The 20998-nt window shown below is 38.3% G+C and overlaps 1 protein-coding gene across 5 annotated transcripts in view; it reads right to left on the reverse strand.

The window, feature by feature from the left end:
* Nucleotides 1–20998, reverse strand: part of LOC122561755 (SRSF protein kinase 2-like) — a 210482-nt gene that overhangs the window by 92367 nt on the left and 97117 nt on the right. For all 5 annotated transcript variants that reach the window (XM_043713868.1, XM_043713866.1, XM_043713867.1 and 2 more), the window contains one exon: nt 10426–10534. In XM_043713868.1, the coding sequence (XP_043569803.1) occupies nt 10426–10534 (109 nt within the window). The remainder of the gene's footprint in view (nt 1–10425; nt 10535–20998) is intronic.

Genomic DNA, 20998 nt, shown 5'->3' on the forward strand with positions numbered 1-20998 from the left:
GGCAAAATTTTGCAATAAAATTCTCACCCATGCAATTCCCTGCATTTCACAATCACAGACTCTACATTTCTGTCCCATTTAAAGTCAGCAATAAAATCTGTTGCAGCTGTGACCATAGCACCTGTATATCATTCCTCCTCATTTTTCCTAGTTTTAAAATTGTCAATTCCTCAATGTACTTTACTTCAAAATTCATCTGTAATGTATGTCCTTACTATAGATCCTTTCATATTCTGAAGATGGTACCTTTTCTGCAGCAACTTGTCCTGCAAGACTCCCTTCTGCACGAACCAAGATTACAACCTTGATCTTCTGGACTTCCTCATCAATATGCTGTCACTTGGAGACATAATCTACAAACATGGAATCTGCTTTCCTCTGCAAGCCACTGAACTTCATCTTATAACTCTGTGCCACCTTTGCCAGATAAACACTGAAACATTAATTTGTGGCTGAATCAAAATTTCCAGAATTAAACACTTACAGGCCCCAAACCATTCAAGACAGTTTACAACAAAAACTCTACATGCTACTCCCAAATTTTATTCCTCTTCTCATTGGGTGTCCTGAATAATCATGAGGTGAGCTTCAAATTTCACAGTGTCAATCAAAAAGTCCTCAGCCAGATGGGTCATCTCAATGTTTGAATTCTTTAATGTTGTCCTCAGAAGCTTCTTTAGCTACATCCTACACAAATTCCACTTTATCCAAAACTCCACTACCTGCATTCTAACCCAAATTAAATCCTATTCATCCATTAGCTACTATTACTGATTTCTCATCCCTAATGCAATGATGTTCAAACCCTCATTAGCATCGACAAATTATTTCATGATCTTGCTCCATTTGATCTATACAATATCAATTAGATCTCCAACTTATTTTATAGCTTCCATTTCAAGCTTGAAGTATAATGTACCTTTGTCACTCTCTCCATTCTAACAATATCTACTCAGCCTTTCACAATCATAGAGAGAAAAAATAAGTTTTTGCAAATGTTCCTCAATCTTCGAGAATCTTTATAAGCTTATCCTTTCAATCTCACTTTGGTCCCCTGGCAAGTAGTTTTCTAAATTTTTGCTTGGAACCTGAATTACAGACCTTGTAAATCCTGCGAGTATGTTCAGTAAGCAAATAAAACAGTATTGATATTTATAGGCACTGTGGAAATATAAATTAATGATTAAATACGTTCAGCTATAGGCAACAGCTTTGCATTTGAAAAGAAAAATGGTAAGTAAAGCCATCATTATTCAGGGGAGTTGGAAGCCAATTAAATTTACAAATTAAGGAACTAAGCTAGAGAGCAAGGCATTGAAGGCAGATGCACACATTTCAGTATCAGTGATAGATCATCGATAATCAGCAGCAGATTAAATGTAAATACATTTCAAGGAGGGTTCAGTATTTCCAACAGGAACTCCCAAGTAAAAGAACAGACTGGTAGAAAAGATGGTTCAGATTGATTCCATATAATATAGTAAAGAAGCCTGGCTAGATGGAGTGAGCAGTGATAGGAAATATATTTATACATAAAGCCTCGGTCTGAGTGAACAAGACTCAAAGATGGGGGAATTTGAATATTCAAGTTGGACTGAAAGTTGACACACCGTTTTTGTGAACATACATTTAACTAATCAACTCTACTGCTATAAATGGTAGAATTATAGCTATTATCAAACTTTGTTAAATGTCAGATTTGCCAATTTTTTATTACTTGTCCACAGACTGTATGGTCCAGCATTTATCATCCATCTGTAATACCCCCAAGAAGGTGGTGGTGAGCTACCTCCATGAACAGTTACAGTCCATGTGGTTTAGATGCAATCTCAGTACTGTCAGGGAGGGAGTTGCAAGCTTTTGACTCAGGGACAGGGAAGGTCTAAACAAAAACGGAATTGGTTGAAAATCTCAGCAGGTCTGGCAGCATCTGTGGAGAGAAATCATGGTTAATGATTTAGGTCCAGTGACCCTTCTTCAGAACTGAAGAGAAGGTCCAAGTCATAGACAGTAGTGTTCCTATGTAACTGCTGTCTTTGTTCTTCTAGGTGGGTTTGGAAGGTCCTAAGGAGCCTTTGAGAGTTGTTATAATGCATCTTGCAGAAGGCCACTACACAACTGGAGGAGGGAATAAGGGCTTAAAATGTTAGATGCGGTGCCAATCAAGAAGGCTTTGTCCTGAATGGTGTCAAGCTGGAGTGTAGTTGGACCTGCATACATCCAAATGAGTGGACATTATTCCATTACAATCTCGACTATGCTTGGGGATGCTGGGAAGGCATCTCAAGATACGAGGTGAATTACTTGCAGCAGAGTCATAGAGATGTACAGCATGGAAACAGACCCTTCAGTCCAACTCACCCATGCCGACCAGATATCCCAACCCAATCTAGTCCCACCTGCCAGCACCCGGGCCATATCAATCCAAACCCTTCCTATTCATACACCCATCCAAATGCCTTTTAAATTTTGCAACTGTACCAGACTCCACCACGTCCTCTGGCAGCTCATTCCATACACGTACCATTCTCTGTGAAAAAGTTACCCCTTAGGTCCCTTTTATATCTTTCCCCTCTCACCCTAAACCTATGCCTTCTAGTTATGGACCCTCCAACCCTGGCAACATCCTTGTAAATCTTTTCTGAACCCTTTCAAGTTTCACAACATCTTTCCGATAGGAAGGAGACCAGAACTGCATGCAATATTCTAACAGTGGCCTAACCAATGTCCTATACAGCGGCAACATGATGTCCCAACTCCTGTACTCAATACTCTGACCAATAAAAGAAAGCATACCAAATGCCTTCTTCACTGTTCTGTCTACCTGCAACTCCACTTTCAAGGAGCTATGAACTTGCACTCAAAAGTCTCTTTGTTCAGCAACACTCTAGGACATAACCATTAAGTAATAAGTCCATAGCCTCTGACCTGCTTGTGTAGCCACAGTATTTACACTGCAAGTCCAGTTTAATTTCTGGTCAATGAAAATCATCAAGATGCTGATAGTGAGATGTTCAATATTGCTAATGCTATTATAAATCCAGGGAGATAGTTCGATTTTCGCTTTTTGGAGATGGCCTTTGCCTGGCATTTATTTATGATACTTGCATTTTATCAGCTCAAAGTCAGATGATGTTCAGGTCTTGCTGCATAAGGACACAGACAGCTTCAGTATTTGAGTGGCAAATAGTACCGAGCAAACATCCCCACTTCTGACGTAATGATGGCGGGAAGGGAATTGATGAAGCAACTGAAGAGAATTAGGTGTTGAACACAACCCTAAGGATCTCCTAGTGATGTTACAGAATTATATGACTGGTCTCCACAACTTCCTTTGTATAACCTAGTTAGGAGGACAATTAGAGGAGAGTATTCCTGATTTCCCACGGACTTTAATTTTGCGAGAGGTCCTTCATACCATACTCAGTCAAAAGCCGCAGTAATGTAAAGAGCAGTCATTCACTTCACCAAAGGAATTCAGCTGTTTTTGTGCATGTTTGAACCAAGACTATAATTAAGTCAGGAGCTCAGTGAGACTGGTTGAAGGCCTGTAAGCAGGTTATTGATTAAAATACCAATATTGTAACTGTACTAAAGTAGCTTAAAGTCTTCAGTTCCACTGCCAGAATGTTGAAAGGGCAAATAGCCTTTGCAGGATCCAGTGCCAGCAGCCATTTTGCAATATCTCCTAGAGCAAATCAAACTAGCTAAAACTGGCATATATAATAGTAGGGAGGTCAGGAGGTGGTCAAGATGGATTGTTTAATCAATACATTTAATGGGTTATTTCAGAATACAGAGAATAGATACAATTTCAAATCAGTGAGAAAAACTTCAAGGAATGATGCTCATAGTTACCTAGAAAGGCTAAAGATAGTATATAATTTTTCTTTAATTTTGATAAGTATGCAAAGAAAGGTGGTTGAGGATTAGACAGACTGTGAAAACAAAAACAAGGCATGACTAGAAAAACTTGTAAGAAGGAATGTATTAAAGAATGAATTAAAGAATGGTCGAAAGCTAGGCAGAAACATAAAAACAGATAGCAAGAGATTCAAGAAGGAACAGTTGACAAGGTGTGCATTGGCCTTATTGGATGTGATTATGGAGAATGGATAAAGGAAAATGACAAAGTAGCAGATGAATTAATTGAATAGTTATTTTGCTCAGTCTTCACTGCAGAGTCTTCAAGGAACATTCCAACAACAGTTACAAATGAGCAAATGGAAGAAAGAAAATAACTCAGCAAATTACAATCACCAGAGATATCATAAAGAATGAATTGTTGGGGCTGGGGGCCTGACAAATGCTCAGATTCTGCTGGGCTTCACAGAAGGGTCTTAAGAGCAGTAGCAGATAACTGTTGCATTGGCTTTATTTTTTTTTCTAGAACTCCCTTGATCTGGAGAAGGTCCCATTAGAAAACAGCAAATATAACCCCTTAAAATACAAGGGGAAGAAGGGGGGGGGAAAAGAGAACAAGACAGCAAAAAATTACAGGCCAGTTAGGTTAATTTTTGCCATAGGGAAACTGTTAGCAGCTATTATGAAACTTATAGTAGGGAATTTTGGTAAGTTTAAGGTAATCAGGCAAAACCAACATGGTTTTGTGAAAGACAAATGTGTTTAACCAATTTAATGGAGTTGTTTAAGGAAGTAATAATTACTGTAGATAAAGGGGAACTGGTGGATGTAATTAGATTACTTTACAGTGTGGAAACAGGCCCTTCGGCCCAACAAGTCACACTGACCCGCCGAAGCGCAAACCACCCATACCCCTACATTTACCCCTTACCTAACACTACGGACAACTTAGCATGGCCAATTCACCTGACCTGCACATTTTTGGACTGTGGGAGGAAACCGGTCCAAAAGTGTGCTTAGATTTCCAGAAGGTAGTTGATAAAGTGTCATATCAAAAGATATTATGTAAAATAAAAGCTCAAGGTGTAGCGGGTAGCAGATTGGCATAAATAGAAGATTGGCTAGCTAACAGGAAGCAGACAGCAGACAGACACAAATCTTTTGCAGTTTTCGCAAGATGTAACAAATGATGTGCCACAGGGATCAGTGCTGGGAATTCAACTCTTCACAATTTATGTAGATTATTTGGATGAAGGGAAAGAAGGTACGGTTTCCAAATTTGCTGATGATGAAAAGACAGATCGGAAAACAAGTTGTGAAGAGGATATAAGGAGACTACAAAAGATACAGATAGGCAAAATGAATGGAGCAAAAATCTGGAAAATGGAATATAATATGGGAAAGTGTGAGAATGACTGGGAAAATTTTTAAAAATATGTTATCTAAATGGTGAGAGATTGCAAAGCTTTGAAGTGCAAAAAGACTTTGGGATCAAGTGTGTAAATCACAAAAGGCTAGTGTCAGACACTAAGTAATTAGAAAAGAAATTCAAATATTATAAAGGGAACTGAATACAAAGTATGGAGGTTATGCTTCAGATTTTCTGGGCACTGGTGACACTGCATCTGAAGTTAAATTTAGATTGAAAGAGTAAAGACAGAATCATATATTAGAGTTTTAGTGCTAGGCAAAAGTAAATATACAGGCCTGAGGAAGTAGGTGGTCCTAGTGGACTGGACAAAAGTATTAAAGGGCGGGATAGTTGAAGAACAGTGACAAATGCTTAGGGAGGTACTAAATACCTCTCAATTTGAGTATATTCCCAAAAGGAAAAGGAACTGTAAATATGTGAAATATTGTCCATAACTTAAGGAGGAAGTCAAGGATAACACTGAGTTATATAGAGTTATACAGCACAGAAATCCCTTTAGTCCAACTTGTTTGCACCAAACAGATGTCCTAAATTGATCTAGTACCATCTGCCAGCATTTGGCCCATATCCCTCCAAACCCTTCCTATTAATGTACCCATTCAGATGCGTTTTAAATGTAGTCATTGTCCCCACTTCCGCCACCACCTCTGGCAACTCATTCCATACATGCACCACCCACTGCATGGAAAAAGTTGCCCCTCAGGTCCCTTTTAAATCTTTTCCCTGTCACCTTAAACCTATGCCTCTAGTTTTAGGCTCCACTACCCTGGGAAAAAGACCTTGGCTATTCACCCTATCCATGCTCCTCATGATTTTATAAACCTCTCGAAGGTCACCCCCCTCAGCCTCTGACATAAAGGCGTATCATACTGCAAACATTAGTTACACTCTGGAGGATTGGGAGAACTTTAAATGCCAGCAAAGGGTTCCTAAAACAAAATCAAAAGAGCTAAGATGAACTATGAAAGGAAATCAGCAGACAACGTAAGCACTGATACCAAAAGCTTCTATAAGTATGTATAAAGGAAGAGAATACTGGAAGTAAATGTTGGCTCTTTAAAGGATGAAAATGGCAATATAATAATGGGAAACTCAGAAATGGCAGAGGCACTAAACCAATGTTTTGTATCTGTTTTCACACTGAAAGATAATAATTTCTTTCCCAAAACTGCAATTACTGCAGTGGATCTTGGTGATATTACAATAACTAGGTAGAAGGTATTAAGTAAACTGATGGAATTAAAGGCAGATATGTCCCTGGGACCTGATGGCCTACCCCCTAGGGTATTAAAGGATGTAGCAGCAGAGATAGTGGATGCATTAATTACGATATTCCCAAATTCCCTGGAGTCTGGAAAGGTACCAGTGGATTACCACATGCTAACATAAAACTGTTATTCAAATAAAACTGTTATTCAAATGTAGGTTACTATAGGCCAGTTAGTTTGGAGTCAATCATAAAGAAAGAGATACTAAACACTTGGAAAAACAAAACTCAACAAAATAACATATATAATATATGCAAGAAGAGTCAACACACATACAATCATATTAACCTTTTCTTAAAAAATTCATTCACAGGATGAGGGCATTGCTTGCTGTGCCAGCATTTACAACGCATCCCTAATTTTTCAGAGGGCAGTTTAAGAGTCAACTACATTGCTGAGAGTCTGGAGTCACATGTAGGCCAGACCAGATAAGGATAGCTGTTTCCTTCCCTAAAGGACATGAGTGAAATGGATGGGTTCTTCCCAACAACTGAAAACGATTTCATGGTCATTGCTCGCCTCTTAATTCTAAGATCTGCCATGTTGGGATTTGAATCTATGAGCCCAGCACATTACCTGGGTCTCTGGATTAACAGCCCATTGCCTCTCCCTCTACAATACTTTGCTTCCAATTGTTATTCTGTGAACCATGTAATTGGTAAAACAGATTCAAATATCTGAAATTTTGAAAACTAAAATCTGAACATTTGCAAGTATAACCAACACATGCTTGACAGTCATAAATCTGGATAACAATCTGGGTTGCAGGAAGACAATTTCTTTTTATTTCCGTAGGCTTGCTAATAGCCTTTGATTAAAGAATTTTTTTGTGTCAAACGCGTACCTAAATCTTGTCTCAATTGCTAAATTAGTGTACACTACAAAATTTAAGAGATAAAAGACAAGAAAAAAAAGCCTGAATTAAAAAGCACAGGGAGTCCCTTGTGATTAATTTCTGTATTAAATTGCTCATTTTTCTCATGGGATATGAAGAATTAATAGTCTGCTCTCTTATGGAAACATAGTCTTTACCCAATGTCATTAAATTATTCAGCAGTTTCAAACAAAGTTGGGCAGAGATGTGTCTTATGTTTTGTGAGCTAAAATACTTCATATACTACCTTAACATGCAACAGAAATGCACTACAATTATGAGGGGAAAAGGCTTACATTAACACGTTTATCACAGTTCTTTTGAGTCAAAATATAAACGAAAGCACATTAAAAGGACAATCATAGAAATACATAATTTTTATTGCAAAGACACCTGAATTTATGGGTAGGGAGGAGGTTGGAAGAGAGAAGTGGACATCGGGTAGGGTTTTATAAAAAAAACTGACATCTCAGCTCAGATAGTGCATTAAAGGTGTGAGGATAGAGCCTGTCTGTATTCCGATCTTGAGTCAGACTGGTTCTATTTCCAAAGGAAGATTGACTGCCTGTAGATTGCATGCTTTGTGAACAAAATAGAATGCATCTGCAAATGTAAATTCACCCCACAGACTTACTTGTGTGCGTGTGTGTGTGTGTGTGCGTGCGCGCGCGCACGTGTGGGACAGTGAGTGAGTGTGTGAGTGGGAGAGAATGCACGTGTGAGTGTGCATGTATAGGTGTGGTAGAGTGGGTGCGTGAGTGTCACGGAGTATAAGCCTGTGAGAGGGAGTGCACATGGGTGAGAGTGTGTGTGTGTGTCTGAGAGGGAACGTGTATATGACAGAGGGTCTGCGTGAGTGTGAGAGTATTTAAGGGTGCGTATGTATGTGAGTATAGCATAGTGTCATGGGGTCACCTGTTGTGTGACATGAACCCCAAGTCCCAGTTGAGATCATCCTCATGTGTACTTAACTTGAATATCAGCTTGTAGAATGTAAGTTTGCTCGCTGAGCTGGAAGGTTTGTTTTCAGACGTTTCATCATCATATTAGGTAACATCAGTGAGCCTCCGGTGAAGTGCTGGTGTTATGTCCCGCTTTCTGTGTGTGTATCTTAGTCTCTAAAGATGGATGATATCAATTCCAGTTCTTTTTCTCAATGGATGGTAGATGGGGTCCAAATTGATGTGTTTATTGATGGAGTTCCGGTTAGAATGCCCGGCCTCTAGGAATTCCTGTGCGAGACTCTGTTTAGCTGGGGTCCTAGGATGGATGTGTTGTTCCAGTTGAATGTGACTTGAAAGAAGTTCTGGGATTTACATATTAATGAACTGAAACCTGCAACTCCTTCTAAAAGATGAAAGACTAGGTTTGTTCAATATATCATATCAGTTGCATGACACTGTGATTTTGTGCTATAAATTCTGTGTCTTATGATCCTGTCCCACTAGCTACCTGACAAAGGAGCAGAGCTCTGGAAGCTAGTACATCCAAATAAACCTGTGTGAATCTGCCTCCGCCATCTTCTCAGGCAACTGATTCCAGATACTAATTAGACTTTTTTTGGAAAAATTAGTGGGATGGAAAGTTGACAAATTCTTGAGACCCAATGATCTACATCCCAGAGCAATGAAAGGGGCTACTATGGAGATCAAAGTTGCAATGGAGATCATCTTTCAAAATTCAATAGATTCTGGAACAATGTATAAAGACTAGAAGAATGCAAATGTAACCCAACTACTTAAGAAAGGAGGATGGGGAAATACAGTCCTGCTAGCCTGAGATCAACAGTGGGGATATAGTAGAATCTATTATAAAGGATATCATAGTTAACTGGACATCTAGAGAATAATGATCTAATTAGGCAAAGTAAATTTGGATTAATAAAGATTTTTTTAAAAAATCATTCAAGGGATGTAAGTGTTGCAAACCTAAGCCAGCATGTTTTGTCTATCCCTAACAGCCCAGAAAGCAATTAAGAGTCAACTACATTTGCCGTGGGTCTGGAGTCCCATGTAGCCCAAAGGAAAGATATAGCTTTCATGGAGAGCATGCTGGTGGCATATTGAGACGACTGGTTCTGTATTCTCTCGAGTTTAGAAGTATGAATGTTGAACTAACCGAAACTTACAAAATTCTTAAATTGTATCTTTCTTCAGGTAAGGCACCGAAACTGAACAAGTGCAGTCTCACCAGAGTTTTGTACAACTGAAATTGAACTCAAATTCTTTTGTAATAAAGGCAAACTGGACTAACTGTTTATTTCACCAGCTTTCAGTGACTTTGCAATGGCATGACAGATGGTGGAAATTGAATTCAATGAAAACCTGAAATGAGTTTAATAATGACTATGAAACCATTGTTGATACAGGTAGGTGCAGAAAGGATGCTCCCCATTGCTGGAAACCAAGAGGTACAGTTTTAGACAATGAAGTAAGACATTTAAAACAGAGAGAAAGAGAAATCCACTCACTCAGAACCTAATTAATCTTTGCAATTCTGTACCTCAGGGGGCGATGGAAACTCACTCATTAAGTATGCTCAAGGAAGAAATTGAGAAATTTCTAGATATCAATAAATTTCTAGTCATCATGACCTCAAGGAATAAGCGGTTTAATATGGGAAAATGGTGACGGTGTTGACAATCAAACTTGATGTAGAATGGCTGAACAGGTTAAAGGGCTGAATGACCCCAGCTCGTATGTTCTGAGACTTGGTATAACCAACCACATACTTCAGTGATAAGAATTTACCCAATGACCTAATTTTTTAAAAGTACAATTTGGGAATGTAGAGGAAATAGTGATATGTAAGAACAATAATGGCGTGTACAGCCTGTAAGGAAAATGTTTGAGAAATCGGATGATTGGAAGTCTTTCATTGAAAGGGGGAGAAAAAGTTCATTTTAACTGTGATAATAGAAAGAACTACCTCATATGAAATTTCTGAATATCAGTAATGTTTATTTCCAAGAATATTCAAACACCTACTGAATGTCCCAGCACAGCCATACTGTAGAAAAATGTCCCCATCCGAGTTTCCTAATTACATGGTATCGTGCATTAAACAGGTCCCCTATTTTCACCGCATGGTAACCACCTGAAAGACAAGCAAGGAAAAGAATAATTCTTTAGTGGCAATGTAATTACTTTTCTTAAAAGACCTAGGAAAGAAATAGCATTATTCCAAAATTTTAACTGTGGTAGAGAATTTGACATACAAATCTATTGCTTTAAACAACAGGATAGTTTAACAAAACAAATAGGTACACTCATTTGCTATGCTTTTCATTAAAAACACAAAGCATATATAAATGGGAAGTGAGTGATAAAATGGAGCTCAGGCAGTAGATTGGCCAACATCATATTTAATCTTGGTACAGCAGACCTGAGGGGATTACATAATTTACTCATTCTGCTTTTTTTTTTTAAATATTCACATCATATGCCAGACAACAGTAGTTTTAAAGTAAATCTTACCAAGCATGCTACCAGAAATTGACGATTTTACTTTAAAAATCAAATGATTCGCACACAGAAGAGGAGTTTACATGAATAGTTGCCTCAACAAACTCCTTGACAATTTTTTTTTGAATGAAAGCACAAAATGGAACAGAATCCACGCTTGGATTTTTCTTAAAAATTCTTCTAACGTAAACATCCAATATCTCTTATTTTTGATTTCCAAAGATAAATTGCCTCATACAGCACACCAATTATGCCAAGAAAAGTACAGAGTAAAGGTTTCTTATACGTGACTTGTTAACATTACTACCACAGAAGTGGATATGCCACCACCCAACACTTTGGAAACTAACATCTTCAACTATACAAGGTTGCCAAAATATGGCAAAAGTATTATCTCTCCAGAACTAGTGAGACAAGAAATGTAAAATTTAAAGTAATAATAATTAACTGCAATGAAGATAAATAACAATAAAGGCAAAGTACACCGAACTGGTTTCTTCATTTCATTTGCTATGTTTTCCATTAGCGCATCTAAGCAATAGGGAATATATAGGCAAGAACAATTTATTACAGCTTTATATTTTAAATTAAATTAATTCCACCAGAAGGCAAGTTTTCCAGAAATTCTGAGATTTGTCAAGGTGTTATCTTCACATGGATGCAGTAGATCAAAGTAGCTCAAGACTTAATATATGATAAATTGCTGCTTCTTGACAGAACAAAAGTAATCTAAAATGTAAGGCAAAAGCCATAAAGTAAGTTTTTGCTTAAAAATCTGGTCCACAAAGTGTTTGGGACCACAACTACGCTTTAGTTTCGCAAACTGAGCTACTCTCACCACTGCACTAAGGTGGAACACATTCAACATTCAGTTTTAATTCTGAACTTTTACATAGATGCAGTATTTATGTTAACTTTCTCAGATAAATGTTAGAGGCTTTTTTTTAGGATTTTAAAGCACAACTTTGATGTCAAATGTCACAGGTGGATTTTCTTGACCATTGTAATTGAAAGTTCATTAACAGTGACCAAAATAAAGGTAAAAAGGACTGAATTTAGGTTCCACAAAGAAAATAGGGGATATACATTTGGGATTAGTTTGCATCTTCAACATTTCAAAATCAAATCTGGAAGATCATTTACAGAAGATTTAATGAAGGTTATACTAATTCAGGGTTTACCCAATTGGGGGTGTTAACACACAGTGCAGTCACCAATTGAGATTTTCAGGGTTTTGTGCTCCACAGCAGCTATTTTCAAAATCAACATGTTCATCAATCTTACCACACAACTCTGGAGCAGGTGGGATTTGAACCCAGACTTCCTGGCTCAGACGTAGGGAGACTATCACTGTGCCACAAAAGCCCTTCAGGAATAGCTGCCATGGAGTTCTAAACCAACGTTAACAGCTGTGAGGCCACTTTAAATGCTGAAAGTTTTTAAAATGGTGAATTGACCAATGAGACATAGATACAGCTTCACAAAAACCAGTGGAAAGTTAGGTCCTTAAAGACTGACGATTGAACACTTTGCCTCTCTGTGCATATTCTTCCCACCCAGGCCAACAAATATCCAGATAGGGAATTGGCTAATGGACAGGAAACAGCAAGTGGAGATAAGGGGTTCTTTTCCAGGTTGGCTACCTATAACTAGTGGGATTCCATAGGGATCATGCTGGGACCACAACTGTTGACTGTGAGGCAGCAGTGCTAACCACTGTGCCACCGTGCCGCCCACAAAGGGATAAGGGGTTCTTTTCCAGGTTGGCTACCTATAACTAGTGGGATTCCATAGGGATCATGCTGGGACCACAACTGTTGAGAATAGATATTAATGAATTGGAGGAAGGAAGCAAGTGTACTCTAGACAAATTTGCAGAAGACACAGCTGGTGGGTGGATTTGATTTGGTGGTGGAGGCCCAGGATTGGGGGGAGGCGGGGGGAGGAGGAGTTGAAATGGTCAGCCACAGGATGGTTGGGTTGTTAGTGAGGAGTTTAATTTGGTTGCTACATGCATTACGGTTTAAGTAATCATTTCCGTATTTGATTGTGAGATTTCCTAATAAGTAGCTGAATTAAAAGGTCGTAATGTGTAATGAGGTAGGATTAATAAGTGATTTTGTAGGTTAGAATCTACTGGGGTAATGATTGCAACAAAGTTGAATTTCAAATTCAGTTTAAGTGAAAGCAACTCAGGTCTTAAACTAGTATCCTAAACAAGGCCAAAAACAGAAATGTGAAGAGTTACCTCACGGGCATTGGGAAAATAGACTAAGGGGAAAGTCAGTGGATTTTCTGTGGCAGACATCTAAGCAGATATTTCATAATGCTCAGCAAAACTTTATTTGTTAGAAAGGACTCTGAGAAGATTAAACCACCTGTGCCTGATGAAAGGTGTTCAAGGAGCGTATCCAATCAAAAACTAAGGCAAATAAAGCAACAAAAACGAGTCATAGGAACCAAGCAGTGCATGACTAAAAAGCTAACAAAGTTGGAGAAAATTAATTATGAAAGTAAATTTGTCAAGAAACATAAAAATCAATGGCAGACTTCTATGGGTATAAACAAAAATATAGCTAAAGTAAGTGTGGGACCTTTGGATGTTGCAAGTTAATTGATAATGTAGAACAGGTAAATAACAGATAATTCAAACCAATACTTTGCATCAGTCTTCAAGATACAAATATCCCAAAGATAATAGAAAAGCAAGATGCTAACAGAAGGAAAGTTCTCATAACAGCCTCTATCACAAGACACAAATATTTGACAAGGACTAAAGGCAGACAAGTCACCAGGCCCCAATAAACTTCACCCAAGGTTTTGAAAAGAAGTGGCTGAAGAGTTAGTGGAGGCATTGAGCAAAACATTCCTGAACTCACTGGGTGCTTGAAGGGTTCCAGCAGATTGGAAAACTATTATTGTGATGCTCCTGTTCATAAAGGGAAGGAGATAGAAAACAAGAAACTATAGGCCAATTAGCTTAAAATAGATGATTGGGAAAAGGCTCGAGTCGATTATTAAGGAAAAAAAAGCAAGATATTTAGAAAACTTAACACGGAGTCAATTTGGTTTTGTGAAAGGGAAATCATGTTTGTCAAATCTGCTAGAGCTCTTTAAGTATATAACAATCAAAGTTTCTAAAAGGGAATCAGCAGATATTATGTAATAGTACCTTCAGAAGGCATCTGACAAATGTAGAAAATACTAAGAGTAGGCCATTCAGTGCTTGGACATAGCTCCATCATTCAATATGATCATGGCTGATCTTTCAACTCAGTACCCCGTTCCCATTTTCTCCCCTTTGGATCCTTTTAGCCCTAAGAACTATACCCAACTCATTCTTGAAAATATTTAATGTTTTGGCAGAGAGTTCCACACGCTCACCATTCTCTGGGTGAAGACGTTTTTCCTCATCTCAGTCCTAAACGGCATATTCTGTATCCTTAGACTGTGATCTCTGGTTCTGGATTCCCTGGTCAGCAGGACCATCCTTCAAGTGTTTACCTCATTTAGTCCTGTGAGAATTTTATAGATTTCTATGAGATCCACCTTCAATATTCTAAATTCCACTGATTTGATCCAGTCTCTCTTTATACAACAGGCGTATCATTCCAGGAATCAGTCTGGTGTAAGGACAGCTAGGTCTCCTCATAACTCCCCAACCCCTCTCCAATCTATCGCTATTCAGACAAGAATGTATCTTGCTGTTGGTGTTACCAAAATGAATAATCCTCATATTTATCCATGTTATACTTCATGTGATATGGATTTGTCCACACACTCAACTTGTCCAAATCTGCATCCTCTCTACAGCTCACTTTCCCATCAAGCTTTATGCCATCTGCAAAAATATTACATTTTGTTTCCCCATCCAAATAATTAATATATATTGTGAATATATATTGGAGTTCAAGCACTAATAGTACCCCACTAATCACTGCCTGCCACTCAGTAAAAAAAATCTGCTTGTCCTACTCTTTGCTTCTTGTCTGCCAACCAATTCTTTATCCATTTCAGTAGACTACCACCAATCCCAATGGGGGCAATGTGCCACATAAAAGACAATTACACAAGGTAGTAGTCACGGTATAGGGAATAATGTATTAGCATGGATTGAAGATTGGCTAACACACTGAAGACAGAGCTGGTATTAATGGGTCTTATTCATGTTGGAAAGACAACTAATAAAATGTTGGAAGTGGCAGTATGTAATGTATCCAAATTTGCTGGTGATACAAAAATAGGTGGGAGGGCATTTTGTAATTAGTACATAAGGAATCTGCAAGTGGATATAGATAGGTTGAATGAGTGGGCAAAGCCTTGGCAGATGGAGTTTGAAGAGGGCAAATCATCAATGAAGGGAAATGTTAGTTTATGACCTTTGGTAGGAAAAATCAAGAGCGAGACATATAACTGGACAGACACTCAAAGAAAAGTGCAGCACAATGGTATATGGATTTCTTGCATATGAAACAAAGGTTAACATGCAGGTGCAGAAAATAATTAAGGAGGCAAGTGGGATTTTGGCCTTTATTACTAGGGGTTTGGAGTTTAAAAAACAGGGAAACCATATACAATAGTGCAGGGTGTTGGTGAGGCAGCTGGAATATGGTGTGAAGTTTTGGTCCCCGTATTTAATAAAAGGATATACTGGCATTGGAGGTAGTTCAAAAGAGATTCATCAAGCTGATGAAGGCATTGACTATCTGGAATGATTAGATTACTTACAGTGTGGAAACAGGTCCTTTGGCCCAACAAGTCCACACCAACCCTCTGAAGAGGAACCCACCCAGACCCATTCCCCTACACCTAACGCTACCGGCAATTTAGCATGGCCAATTCACCTAACCTGCACATCTTTGCATTGTGGGAGGTAACCAGAGCACCCAGAGGAAACCCACGCAGACATGGGGAGAATGGCTCAAAAGTTGGTTTATTCTTTGGAGTTTAGAGGAATGAGGAGCGATTTTATTGAAAGACACAAGATTCTGAGAGGGCTTGACAGGGTAAATGTTGCAACAGTGTATCCACTAAAGGAAGAGATCTCAAACTAAGGTATATTGTTACAGAATAAGGGGACACTTATTTAAAACTGAGATGTGGAGTAAAGTCTTCTCCCAGATGGTAGTGAATGTCTGGAATTGTCTATCCAAGAGTGTTGTGGAGGCTAAATCACTGAAAATATTTAAAGAGAAGGTTGGTAGATTTTTGAAATATTAAGAAGTTAACAGCTATGCTGAGCTGACAAGGCTTAGGACTGATCAGTCATGATCTTACTGAATGGTGGAGCAAGCTTGAGGGGCAGAACAGAGAACACCAGCTACTGCTTCCTTATATTCTCATTCAATATTTTCAAGATCATACCCAAGGTGCTGAAGAAAGAATTGTATTTTGAAGTTAGGAATGGATATTTTGATTTTAAATTACTTGAGATCAGAGAGATAAAACAGGGGTAGAAAATAGGTCTGCATTGTTATCAGCTCACAAGTGAGAAAAATAAATATTTGCAAAAATTCTTCTACATGTTGTTTCCTGACAGGACATGTAAGTAATTATTTACACAACAAATGTCCTTTCAGCAGTTTTTCACTTTTGAAAAATATAGATGGAGATTTAGAACAAAGAGGAAGAGAAAGCATTCTTTATAGAGTTGTAATGTTATAGAATTCAACTCCACTGAAGCAGGCACTGTACTAACATTCAAAATTCCAAAGGAAGTGGTGTAGGCTGGTACAATTTCAACATTTAAAAAATATCTGGATGGGTATATGAATAGGAAGGGTTTAGGAGGTTAATGGACCAAATGCTGGCAAATTGGACTCAATTAATTTAGGATATCTGATCAACATGGACAAGTTTCCATGGTGTACAGCTCTACAACTCCACAACTCCATAACTTTATAATGAGCAGAAAAATGATAGGAACTCAGTGCTTAAGTGGGCGGTAACCAGATTGATTGGGCTTAGTGGCCGTTATCATTTTGTAATTTCTACATACAAGCTGGCAGGGCACTATTTCAGCTGATCCAACACACTTAAAAAGATTAATTCTTCGCTTAACGTTTGATAAAAATCAAATTCACAAAATGTTGGTACTTATATAGGGGTACCTGATCTTAACAATTAACAATTTGTTTCCAACATATTGCTGTAGCACGTGAGGGTATGCATCATACTTCAAAACATTGCTCATATCAATTATAACTGAAACTGCAAATCATAACTCCCAAACTAAAATGAAGTGTTGCTTTGCTCAACAATACACAGAAAAACTGACGAATCAACAATCAGAAACCAATCCTCATGACAGTGGTGGAAGTTGGTATAATTACAACATTTAAAAGGCATCTGGATGGGTATATGAACAAGAAGGGTTTGAGGGATATGGGCCAAACGCTAGCAAATGGGACTAGGTCAGATTAGGTCTGATTCGCGTGGACTCTATGTATGACTCTATGACTTTGCTTGATGAATGTTAACAAACTTAGGTCTTCTTTAGAAAGGACAGTTGCATTTGAGACTTTCTCCTGTCAGGAAGTACCAATGCACTTCAGATAGCAAAAATGGAAAAGGTTGAACTTCTTTTCTTGATACCGGAGTTTCATGTTTCACAGACATCCAGAGAAGTATTGAGAACACAAGTCTTATAAGTCATTGGCTTGGTCCTAAGGATCAGCTTGATGTTTTGCCATATGCGTGCTGAAAGTCAGTCAAAGATGATAGCTGTTTTCCCCATGTGTCATCAAGGGACCGACTGTTACTATGTACTGAGGTAACAGAATTTGCTAACCATTTCCATTGGGAAGTTATCAATCACAGATAGAAATGACCATGATTCTCTTGATCCTTAGGGAGAACAAATTTATAGGCATGGGAGAGACAGTTATAGCAGAGTTACCATGTGTGTTACCAGCATAGCATAATAAGTATGTAGCAGCTCTTCAGTCAAGATGTAATGTCTGATCAAAATGTAATGTGTTTTTGTCTTTGCTTTCAATCTTAATAGATTGGAAAGCTTGCTTTCACAGCTTATATGCAAGTTGATTGCTCCCATATCTGCAAAGATTAGGAGCAAGAAGAAGAAAATACCAAGGAGAATGTGGACTAAGAAACAGTACTCTATTCCACTCTTCATTCTGTACTTTTCAGAAGTGGAGCCATCAATCCACACAGTGAAGCGCATGTTGTCAAGAAAAGAGCAAATTAAATTAATATGGTGGACAGCCAATTTTCCCAAAAAATTTTGTAAAGTTCATTTCTGGTGACAGCATTGAATGTCTTGGTGGGACTTTTGAAAATATCGCAAAGAGCATACCTTGTTCTCAACACTGCTCTTGTAGCTGGCATCTGGAGAATGTCATATCCCCAGTAGGTCTTCGGCACAAAAAATTACACTGTGCTTCCATGCATGTAGATGGAGTCTTCTAAGTATGACCATAGCCAAGGTCTTCTCTGTGACGCAAAGGAATGAGATATATTGTAGTTGTTGCAGTCTTCTCCATCACCTTTGCTTTTGAATAGTGTGATGACTTTTGCATCATGTATCTCCTTTGGAATGAAGCCGACTTCCCAGCAGAGGAGGAGATTATAAACATTTTGGCAACAGATGGGACTTTGTGTTTGAACAATTCAGCTCGGATACCATCCTTACTTGGATTTGTCTGCTCAGCAGTCTGTGGCCTTTGGGTTCAAATGATGAGGGTTTTTCATCAAACTCGAACAGAAAACGGCAGAGGAATGTCTGTTTCACAGAATGCACTTTACTGTAGTGTTCAGCCCTTTGTGATATCGGTTTACTTCTGCTGGTGAGTACTTCACTTTCTGCGTTTTTCAGAGGCAAATTTGGTGTCAGCAGGGCATTTCCTCCAGATGCCTTTATACACAGATCATGGATTTTCATTGTCACAAACCGTTTTTATAGATTTTAATAGATGCACCATAGAAAGCATTCTATCTCGATGTGTCATGGCTTGGTATAGCAACTGCTCTGCCTAGGATTCTAAGAAACTGCTGACAGTTATGAACATAGTCCAGTCCATCATGCAAGCCAATCTTCTATCTACTGATTCCACATATACTTCTCACTGCCTCAGAAAGGCAGCCAATATAATCAAAGAACCCTCCCATCCCAGTTATAATCTCTTCCAACATCTTCTATTGGGCAGAAGATACGAAAGTTTAAGCACACGAACACAGATTCAAATCAGCTTCATCCCCACCCCTGGTTATTAAACTTCTGAATGGACCTTCCAAATTTTAAATTTAATGTTGATGTCACTCTTTGTGCACCTTCTCGGCAGCCTTTACATTGTATTCCTTGCTCTTTTATTTCCCTACGCATTTTGTACTGTACTTGGCTGCTGGAGCTGTACAGTGTTTCAGTTGTTAGGTTTTGGCTGTGCATAATAGACAATTGATTTGTTGCATCAATGACAAATATCAGCTCAGCCAACTTTGTCTCAGCCAAATCGGTCCTTGCTGAGTGTACCACTTTGACCATACGATGCCTCCACTGTATCATAGTGTTTCAGCTGAGTGACTTCCAAACTTCATTGAAACTAGCATCAGCATTTTCAGCTAAAGCTTTGGTAGGTGGAGTCATTCTAATGACAGTGAAATATTCTGGTATTTGACACTATTACTTGAGCAAAGGATTTTGATGCATGATGGGACATCGTGCTTGGAACACTGAAACTTTCCAGGGTCACCTCTGCCCAACTACGCTACAAGCCATCCCAAAATGTACAAAGTACTAATTAGATCACCAAAATGATCAATTTGCCTGAAAAAGAGAGTGTCAGTGTCACAACTTGCACTGTGGAAGTGTAACAACCCACATTTTTCTTCATTAGGATTATAAACTAAATTGAATTTGTATTGGTATATAAATGATTTTCAAGGGTTTGTAATTCAAATATCAAGAGCTGCATAGTTTTGAACTGTACAATACAATGTTACTTTCGAAGCAGTGATGGGGTTGAATTTAAAACTGAGTGGTTTTTAAGTTAAGGAAATACTGCCTGATAACAGCCCTCTGTTTTAGCTGCAGTGTGTTAAAAGCTCTAAGTCTCAGTTCAGCAAAGAGGAGGAAAACATCTATAGACTCCAAACAAAAAGCATTCATTTCTCCTTCTCTCTCACTTTCTATGTGGGAAAAAGTCTGAACAACTAAAAAGTTTAAAATAAATAACTTTGACAAGAAAAGACCGAGTTCCACCTGATCAGCTACTGAACCGAAGAACAACCATCATCTCACAGACAACAGTATCAACTCAGCCTTGAAATCTGAACTTGAAATTTTCAACGTTTTGTTTACTTTGTCTTTTTTTTAAATCAATAATATCTGTATTAAAATATTTGTTTATTGTTGATCTATTCATGAGTGTGTGTGTATGTTGTGGGGGGTTTTTGAAGGGGTACAGTTTAAGTTGCATAACAGTTGATTAGAAATTATTTATTCTCATTGCTTTTTGTTAAAGCCAAGTACGTTAAAAAAATTGTTACTTCTCTGCTGCTGACAAAAGCTAGTGCTAACTGGTTTTGTCCTGAACAGTGATTCATCAGACAATTTGGTTATTTTGGTGATCTAATTGAGATTTTATATATTTTGGCTTGGGTCGTGGAAGAGTGGGACACTATTATTGCTGCATTCTTCCCAGTTAAGTACAGGTGTGAAACACACTCTGATACACTGTGGTGATGTCTGCCCTGACAAAAATCGCCGATGATTCAGAGTTTAAGGCAGAGCACTAAGTTCAAGAAAACATCTGCCATCCTTGATGTTTCCCATCATGACAACAGAAGTATGAATCAGTATCTGCCCTAACATGATTACTGAAGTCATGCAAGATGAGTAGTCTTTCACAATTTGCAACGTTCATCAAAATGTTACCTGGGGAGTCACAGAAATGCTTTTTGTCTGAGATACTAGTATGCAGAATTGTTGTGTAGCTGCATATGATGTTGACTGTACCTCCATCAGATGACAACTGTAGAGAGATGAAGTACATCAAATTTGCGATTAGGAACTCAACTACCAACCAGCTCCTCACCGTGAAGCCTACATTATATGCTCATCATTATCATTAGTACCCTT

The sequence above is a fragment of the Chiloscyllium plagiosum genome, chromosome 23 (genome assembly GCF_004010195.1).
Source record: "Chiloscyllium plagiosum isolate BGI_BamShark_2017 chromosome 23, ASM401019v2, whole genome shotgun sequence".
NCBI lineage: Eukaryota > Metazoa > Chordata > Chondrichthyes > Orectolobiformes > Hemiscylliidae > Chiloscyllium > Chiloscyllium plagiosum.